Raw genomic sequence first — 10,000 nt, forward strand, 5'->3', positions numbered from 1 at the left:
AGTAGGTGGACCTGTAGTAGGTGGACCTGTAGTAGGTGGACCTGTAGTAGGTGGACCTGTAGTAGGTGGACCTGTAGTAGGTGGACCTGTAGTAGGTGGACCTGTAGTAGGTGGACCTGTAGTAGGTGGACCTGTAGTAGGTGGACCTGTAGTAGGTGGACCTGTAGTAGGTGGACCTGTAGTAGCCTGTAGTAGGTGGACCTGTAGTAGGTGGACCTGTAGTAGGTGGACCTGTAGTAGGTGGACCTGTAGTAGGTGGACCTGTAGTAGGTGGACCTGTAGTAGGTGGACCTGTAGTAGCCTGTGCAGGTGGACCTGTAGTAGGTGGACCTGTAGTAGGTGGCCTGTAGTAGGTGGACCTGTAGTAGCCTGTAGTAGGTGGACCTGTAGTAGGTGGACCTGTAGTAGGTGGACCTGTAGTAGGTGGACCTGTAGTAGGTGGACCTGTAGTAGGTGGACCTGTAGTAGGTGGACCTGTAGTAGGTGGACCTGTAGTAGGTGGGTGTGGAGCTCAGGGTTAACCCAGGAGGAGGAGACAGGTTTAGTTTGGAGGGGGGCCAGAGAGTTGAGGGAGAGCAGGGTTAACCCAGGAGGAGACAGGTTTAGTTTGGAGGGGGGCCAGAGAGTTGAGGGAGAGCAGGGTTAACCCAGGAGGACACAGGTTTAGTTTGGAGGGGGGCCAGAGAGTTGAGGGAGAGCAGGGTTAACCCAGGAGGAGACAGGTTTAGTTTGGAGGGGGGCCAGAGAGTTGAGGGAGAGCAGGGTTAACCCAGGAGGAGACAGGTTTAGTTTGGAGGGGGGCCAGAGAGTTGAGGGAGAGCAGGGTTAACCCAGGAGTAGGAGGAGACAGGTTTAGTTTGGAGGGGGGCCAGAGAGTTGAGGGAGAGCAGGGTTAACCCAGGAGGAGACAGGTTTAGTTTGGAGGGGGGCCAGAGAGTTGAGGGAGAGCAGGGTTAACCCAGGAGGAGACAGGTTTAGTTTGGAGGGGGGCCATAGAGTTGAGGGAGAGCAGGGTTAACCCAGGAGGAGGAGGAGACAGGTTTAGTTTGGAGGGGGGCCAGAGAGTTGAGGGAGAGCAGGGTTAAACCAGGAGGAGACAGGTTTAGTTTGGAGGGGGCCAGAGAGTTGAGGGAGAGCAGGGTTAACCCAGGAGGAGACAGGTTTAGTTTGGAGGGGGCCAGAGAGTTGAGGGAGAGCAGGGTTAACCCAGGAGGAGACAGGTTTAGTTTGGAGGGGGCCAGAGAGTTGAGGGAGAGCAGGGTTAACCCAGGAGGACACAGGTTTAGTTTGGAGGGGGCCAGAGAGTTGAGGGAGAGCAGGGGTTAACCCAGGAGGAGACAGGTTTAGTTTGGAGGGGGCCAGAGAGTTGAGGGAGAGCAGGGTTAACCCAGGAGGGGAGACAGGTTTAGTTTGGAGGGGGCCAGAGAGTTGAGGGAGAGCAGGGTTAACCCAGGAGGAGACAGGTTTAGTTTGGAGGGGGGCCAGAGAGTTGAGGGAGAGCAGGGTTAACCCAGGAGGAGACAGGTTTAGTTTGGAGGGCCAGAGAGTTGAGGGAGAGCAGGGTTAACCCAGGAGGAGACAGGTTTAGTTTGGAGGGGGCCAGAGAGTTGAGGGAGAGCAGGGTTAACCCAGGAGGAGGAGGAGACAGGTTTAGTTTGGAGGGGGGCCAGAGAGTTGAGGGAGAGCAGGGTTAACCCAGGAGGACACAGGTTTAGTTTGGAGGGGGGCCAGAGAGTTGAGGGAGAGCAGGGTTAACCCAGGAGGAGGAGGAGACAGGTTTAGTTTGGAGGGGGCCAGAGAGTTGAGGGAGAGCAGGGTTAACCCAGGAGGAGACAGGTTTAGTTTGGAGGGGGGCCAGAGAGTTGAGGGAGAGCAGGGTTAACCCAGGAGGAGACAGGTTTAGTTTGGAGGGGGGCCAGAGAGTTGAGGGAGAGCAGGGTTAAACCAGGAGGAGACAGGTTTAGTTTGGAGGGGGGCCAGAGAGTTGAAGGAGGCGGATAGAGCAGAATTAAATTGGGCAGCTAGTTCATCAGGTGTGTTGGGGGTGTGGTCAAGGGGCAGGGCAGAGCAGCTGGCATCAGAGAGTTGGAGGGGGTCAACAGCTTTGACGTTGCGGAAGGAGACGAGGCGTTGGTCAGTGCTGTGGGGTGGGGTTAGGGTTAGGGTTAGGGAAGAGACACATGAAGGATCTTGTGGTGAGACAGGAGACGAGGCGTTGGTCAGTGCTGTGGGGTGGGGATGAGAGAAGAGAGACATGAAGGATCTTGTGGTGAGACAGGAGACGAGGCGTTTGTCAGTGCTGTGGGGTGCGTATGAGGGAAGAGACACATGAAGGATCCTGTGGTGAGACAGGAGACGAGGCGTTTGTCAGTGCTGTGGGGTGCGTATGAGGGAAGAGAGACATGAAGGATCCTGTGGTAAGACAGGAGACGAGGCGTTTGTCAGTGCTGTGGGGTGCGTATGAGGGAAGAGAGACATGAAGGATCTTGTGGTAAGACAGGAGACGAGGCGTTTGTCAGTGCTGTGGGGTGCGGATGAGGGAAGAGAGACATGAAGGATCTTGTGGTGAGACACTGGGAACAGGGAGGAGGTAATATGAGTTAGGTTGAGGTCAGACACTGGGAACAGGGAGGAGGTCATATGGGTTAGGTTGAGGTCAGACACTGGGAACAGGGAGGAGGTCATATGGGTTAGGTTGAGGTCACAGTGGGAACAGGGAGGAGGTCATATGAGTTAGGTTGAGGTCACAGTGGGAACAGGGAGGAGGTCATATGAGTTAGGTTACACTGGGAACAGGGAGGAGGTCATATGAGTTAGGTTGAGGTCAGACACTGGGAACAGGGAGGAGGTCATATGATTTGTGGGAACAGGGGGAGGTCTGAGTTAGGTTGAGGTCACAGTGGGAACAGGGAGGAGGTCATATGAGTCAGGTTGAGGTCAGACACTGGGAACAGGGAGGAGGTCATATGAGTTAGGTTGAGGTCAGACACTGGGAACAGGGAGGAGGTCATATGAGTTAGGTTGAGGTCAGACACTGGGAACAGGGAGGAGGTCATATGAGTTAGGTTGAGGTCACAGTGGGAACAGGGAGGAGGTCATATGAGTTAGGTTACACTGGGAACAGGGAGGAGGTCATATGAGTTAGGTTGAGGTCAGACACTGGGAACAGGGAGGAGGTCATATGAGTTAGGTTGAGGTCAGACACTGGGAACAGGGAGGAGGTCATATGAGTTAGGTTACACTGGGAACAGGGAAGGAGGTCATATGAGTTAGGTTGAGGTCAGACACTGGGAACAGGGAGGAGGTCATATGAGTTAGGTTGAGGTCACAGTGGGAACAGGGAGGAGGTCATATGAGTTAGGTTGAGGTCACAGTGGGAACATGGAGGAGGTCATATGAGTTAGGTTACACTGGGAACAGGGAGGAGGTCATATGAGTTAGGTTGAGGTCAGACACTGGGAACAGGTAGGAGGTCATATGAGTTAGGTTGAGGTCACAGTGGGAACAGGGAGGAGGTCATATGAGTTAGATTGAGGTCAGACACTGGGAACAGGGAGGAGGTAATATGAGTTAGGTTGAGGTCACAGTGGGAACAGGGAGGAGGTCAAATGAGTTAGGTTGAGGTCAGACACTGGGAACAGGGAGGAGGTCATATGAGTTAGGTTGAGGTCAGACACTGGGAACAGGGAGGAGGTCATATGAGCTCTACGTGGTCCTCTGTAGCTCAGCTGGTAGAGCACGGCGCTTGTAACGCCAAGGTAGTGGGTTCGATCCCCGGGACCACCCATACACAAAAATGTATGCACGCATGACTGTAAGTCGCTTTGGATAAAAGCGTCTGCTAAATGGCATGTTATTATTATTATATGAGTTAGGTTGAGGCCAACAGAGCAGACTCAGTCTAGTATGTGTCCCTTGATGTGAGTGGGAACATTGACATGTTGGGTAATATTGAAACAGTCCAGAACAGCAATGAAAATCAGAGGCAAGTGTTGATTTTGATGAGTTCATGTGAATTTTTATTTGGCCAAGCAACAGTAAGCTGGGTGGAGCTTGGGACAGCTATGGGGAGTAGTTCAGATTGTTGAGACAGGAACGATTCATTATCTTCAGGAGGACGCTACACAAGGATAGGGGTCGTGAAGCAGGATGGTTTACAGGCAGTGTATTGAAATGAGGAGACCGCAGGGAGAGAGAGTTCAGTTGTTTAGATTGTAGAGTTGTACAGTACAGCGAGGTGGAGCGGGGTGACACAGGTAGACATAACCAGCAGGAGTAGCTTGGTAGGTGGAGCGGGGGGACACAGGTAGCCATAACCAGCAGGAGTAGCTTGGTAGGTGGAGCGGGGGGACACAGGTAGCCATAACCAGCAGGAGTAGCTTGGTAGGTGGAGCGGGGGGGACACAGGTAGCCATAACCAGCAGGAGTAGCTTGGTAGGTGGAGCGGGGGGACACAGGTAGACATAACCAGCAGGAGTAGCTTGGTAGGTGGAGCGGGGGGACACAGGTAGCCATAACCAGCAGGAGTAGCTTGGTAGGTGGAGCGGGGGGACACAGGTAGACATAACCAGCAGGAGTAGCTTGGTAGGTGGAGCGGGGGGACACAGGTAGACATAACCAGCAGGAGTAGCTTGGTAGGTGGAGCGGGGGGGACACAGGTAGACATAACCAGCAGGAGTAGCTTGGTAGGTGGAGCGGGGGGACACAGGTAGACATAACCAGCAGGAGTAGCTTGGTAGGTGGAGCGGGGGGACACAGGTAGACATAACCAGCAGGAGTAGCTTGGTAGGTGGAGCGGGGGGACACAGGTAGCCATAACCAGCAGGAGTAGCTTGGTAGGTGGAGCGGGGGGACACAGGTAGACATAACCAGCAGGAGTAGCTTGGTAGGTGGAGCGGGGGGACACAGGTAGACATAACCAGCAGGAGTAGCTTGGTAGGTGGAGCGGGGGGACACAGGTAGACATAACCAGCAGGAGTAGCTTGGTAGGTGGAGCGGGGGGACACAGGTAGACATAACCAGCAGGAGTAGCTTGGTAGGTGGAGCGGGGGGGACACAGGTAGACATAACCAGCAGGAGTAGCTTGGTAGGTGGAGCGGGGGGGACACAGGTAGACATAACCAGCAGGAGTAGCTTGGTAGGTGGAGCGGGGGGGACACAGGTAGACATAACCAGCAGGAGTAGCTTGGTAGGTGGAGCGGGGGACACAGGTAGACATAACCAGCAGGAGTAGCTTGGTAGGTGGAGCGGGGGGACACAGGTAGCCATAACCAGCAGGAGTAGCTTGGTAGGTGGAGCGGGGGACACAGGTAGACATAACCAGCAGGAGTATCTTGGTAGGTGGAGCGGGGGACACAGGTAGACATAACCAGCAGGAGTAGCTTGGTAGGTGGAGCGGGGACACAGGTAGCCATAACCAGCAGGAGTAGCTTGGTAGGTGGAGCGGGGGGGACACAGGTAGACATAACCAGCAGGAGTAGCTTGGTAGGTGGAGCGGGGGGACACAGGTAGCCATAACCAGCAGGAGTAGCTTGGTAGGTGGAGCGGGGGGACACAGGTAGACATAACCAGCAGGAGTAGCTTGGTAGGTGGAGCGGGGGGACACAGGTAGACATAACCAGCAGGAGTAGCTTGGTAGGTGGAGCGGGGGGGGACACAGGTAGACATAACCAGCAGGAGTATCTTGGTTATGTCACGTTCGTTCATAGACGGGATGGACCGAGGCGCAGCGTGATATGCATACGTGTTTATTTATACTGAATAAACACCACGACAAAACAACAAATGAAACGAAACGTGAAGTCCAAGGTACACAAACAACATACCTTCAACACGGAACAAGATCCCACAACCCACTAGTGCCAATAGGCTGCCTAAGTATGGTCCCCAATCAGAGACAACGAGAGACAGCTGCCTCTGATTGGGAACCACACCGGCCAACATAGATCTAGAAAACCTAGATCACCAACATAGAAAAATACAACATAGAACATGCACACCCTGACTCAACATATACGAGTCCCCTGAGTCAGGGCGTGACCGGTTAAGAGAAAATAAATCAGCAAGTTGTTGCCAAGCCGGTGGAGCGAGGTCACACATGTATTTGGTCTGGAAAAAACAGGGCCCTGAAACCATAGTAATCCAGGGCAGAGCACAAACAGGAAGAACAGAGAGGAGCCAGGGAGAGAAGTGCTTCAGGGGAGAGGGGAGGCTGGGTTACCAGAACGAGAGCCAGGGAGAGAAGTGCTTCAGGGGAGACTGGAGGCTGGGTTACCAGAACGAGAGACAGGGAGAGAAGTGCTTCAGGGGAGACTGGAGGCTGGGTTACCAGAACGAGAGCCAGGGAGAGAAGTGCTTCAGGGGAGAGGGGAGGCTGGGTTACCAGAACGAGAGCCAGGGAGAGAAGTGCTTCAGGGGAGAGGGGAGGCTGGGTTAACAGAACGAGAGCCAGGGAGAGAAGTGCTTCAGGGGAGAGGGGAGGCTGGGTTACCAGAACGAGAGCCAGGGAGAGAAGTGCTTCAGGGGAGGGGCTGTAGAGCTAGCTAGCACTAATAATCCAAGGTTGGAAAAGTCACTAAACTCCAGTAGGAGTTTACTTCACAAACAGGCCGAAAAGCAGACAAAAATAAACACTTAATGGCAAACAGATGAACAATTAACAAATCAAACACTGTTACTAAACAGGTGCCAGGGAGAAGCCTCAGCCAAGATTTGCCCGGAAATGACACGCTGACACTCTGGGCAGAGGTCCTAAGTACCTATCGGCAGTCATATTTCTCAGTGTCTGACTCTTCACCCTAACCCTAGTTCTAACCCTAATTCACCTGTTTCCTGTATTTGTCTTTATCAACCAGACCCTGAGAGAATTGGTGCTGGGCCTCATCTCTGGACCGGAATGCCTGCACACACACACACACACACACACACACACACACACACACACACACACACACACACACACACACACAACACACAGACACACACACACACAGACACACACAACAACAAAGATTTGCATTTTGTGTCAACTGTTTTGAAAATGTAAAGTATTGTAAACAGTCTTTGTGTGTGTGAGTTTGTGAGTGTGTGTGTGTGTGTGTGTGTGTGTGTGTGTGTGTGTGTGTGTGTGTGTGTGTGTGTGTGTGTGTGTGTGTGTGTGTGTATATATATGTGTGTGTGTGTGTATGTGTGTGTGTGTGTGTGTGTGTGTGTGTGTGTGTGTGTGTGTGTGTGTGTGTGTGTGTGTGTGTGTGTGTGTGTGTGTATGTGTGTGTGTGTATGTGTGTGTGTGTGTGTGTGTGTGTGTGTGTGTGTGTGTGTGTGTGTGTGTGTGTGTGTGTGTGTGTGTGTGTGTGTGTGTGTGTGTGTGTGTGTGTATGTGTGTGTGTGTGTGTGTGTGTGTGTGTGTGTGTGTGTGTATGTGTGTGTGTGTGTGTGTGTGTGTGTGTGTGTGTGTGTGTGTGTGTGTGTGTGTGTGTGTGTGTGTGTGTGTGTGTGTGTGTGTGTGTGTGTGTGTGTGTGTGTGTGTGTGTGTGTGTGTGTGTGTGTGTGTGTGTGTGTGTGTGTGTTACCTGGTCCCTCTCCTTCTCTACCTCCTCCAGCTGTATAATGATGGTGTTCATTCTGTTCCTGTACATCTCACAGTCCTTCTGTAGTGTAGAGCTCTTCAGCTCCAGATCCTCTTTCTCCTCTAGGTACTATACACACAAATACAATAATACTACTATAATACTACTATAATACTACTATAATACTACTATAATACTACTATAATAACCTTGTCTCGTAGCTCCTCAGCCTGTCGTATTTCTTCATGCGGGTTGTACAATAATACTACTATAATACTACTATAATACTACTATAATACTACTATAAAAATACTATAATACTACTATAATAACCTTGTCTCGTAGCTCCTCAGCCTGTCATATCTCTTCATGCAGGTTGTACAATAATACTACAATAATACTACTATAATACTACTATAATACTACTATAATACTAATATAAAACTACTACAATACTACTATAATAACCTTGTCTCGTAGCTCCTCAGCCTGTCGTATCTCTTCATGCAGGTTGTACAGTAATACTACTATAATACTACTATAATACTACTATAATACTACTATAACACTACTATAATAACCTTGTCTCGTAGCTCCTCAGCCTGTCGTATTTCTTCATGCAGGTTGTACAGTAATACTACTATAATACCACTATAATACTACTATAATACTACTATAATAACCTTGTCTCGTAGCTCCTCAGCCTGTCGTATCTCTTCATGCAGGTTGTACAGTAATACTACTATAATACTACTATAATACCACTATAATACTACTATAATACTACTATAATACTACTATAATACTATTATAATACTACTATAATACTACTATAATACTGCTATAATACTGCTATAATACTACTATAATACTACTATAATACTACTACAATACTACTACAATACTAATATAATAACCTTGTCTCGTAGCTCCTCAGCATGTCGTATCTCTTCATGCAGGTTGTACAGTAATACTACTATAATACTACTATAATACTATTATAATACTACTATAATACTACTATAATACCACTATAATACTACTATAATACTACTATAATACTACTATAATAACCTTGTCTCTAAGCTCCTCAGCCTGTCGTATCTCTTCATGCAGGTTGTACAGTAATACTACTATAATACCACTATAATACTAATATAATACTACTATAATACTACTATAATAACCTTGTCTCGTAGCTCCTCAGCCTGTCGTATCTCTTCATGCAGGTTGTACAATAATACTACTATAATACTACTATAATTCTACTATAATACTACTATAATAAGGTACTAGCTAATAATACTACTATAATACTACTATAATACTACTATAATACTACTATAATACTACTATAATACTACTATAATACTACTATAATACTACTATAATACTACTATAATACTACTACAATACTACTACAATACTAATATAATAACCTTGTCTCGTAGCTCCTCAGCATGTCGTATCTCTTCATGCAGGTTGTACAGTAATACTACTATAATACTACTATAATACTATTATAATACTACTATAATACTACTATAATACCACTATAATACTACTATAATACTACTAGAATACTACTATAATAACCTTGTCTCTAAGCTCCTCAGCCTGTCGTATCTCTTCATGCAGGTTGTACAGTAATACTACTATAATACCACTATAATACTAATATAATACTACTATAATACTACTATAATAACCTTGTCTCGTAGCTCCTCAGCCTGTCGTATCTCTTCATGCAGGTTGTACTATAATACTACTATAATACTACTATAATACTACTATAATACTAATATAATAACCTTGTCTACCCTCAGCATGTCGTATCTTTCATGCAGGTTGTACAGTAATACTACTATAATACTACTATAATACCACTATAATACTACTATAATACTACTATAATACTACTATAATACTACTATAATACTACTATAATAACCTTGTCTCTAAGCTCCTCAGCCTGTCGTATCTCTTCATGCAGGTTGTACAGTAATACTACTATAATACCACTATAATACTAATATAATACTACTATAATACTACTATAATATTACTATAATACTACTATAATACCACTATAATACTACTATAATACTAATATAATAACCTTGTCTCGTAGCTCCTCAGCCTGTCGTATCTCTTCATGCAGGTTGTACAGTAATACTACTATAATACTACTATAATACCACTATAATACTACTATAATACTACTATAATACTACTATAATACTATTATAATACTACTATAATACTGCTATAATACTACTATAATACTACTACAATACTACTACAATACTACTACAATACTACTACAATAACCTTGTCTTGTAGCTCCTCAGCCTGTCGTATCTCTTCATGCAGGTTGTACAGTAATACTACTATAATACTACTATAATACTACTATAATACTACTATAATAC

The 10,000-nt window shown here is 47.4% G+C and overlaps 1 protein-coding gene across 1 annotated transcript in view; it reads right to left on the bottom strand.

The window, feature by feature from the left end:
* LOC121563496 (caspase recruitment domain-containing protein 11) overlaps positions 1-10,000 on the bottom strand; it is a 112,355-nt gene that overhangs the window by 57,075 nt on the left and 45,280 nt on the right. Inside the window, 2 exon segments of the mRNA XM_045211075.1 lie at positions 6,825-6,899; positions 7,572-7,697. Coding sequence (XP_045067010.1) covers positions 6,825-6,899; positions 7,572-7,697 — 201 coding nt within the window.

The sequence above is a fragment of the Coregonus clupeaformis genome, chromosome 35 (assembly GCF_020615455.1).
Source record: "Coregonus clupeaformis isolate EN_2021a chromosome 35, ASM2061545v1, whole genome shotgun sequence".
Lineage (NCBI taxonomy): Eukaryota > Metazoa > Chordata > Actinopteri > Salmoniformes > Salmonidae > Coregonus > Coregonus clupeaformis.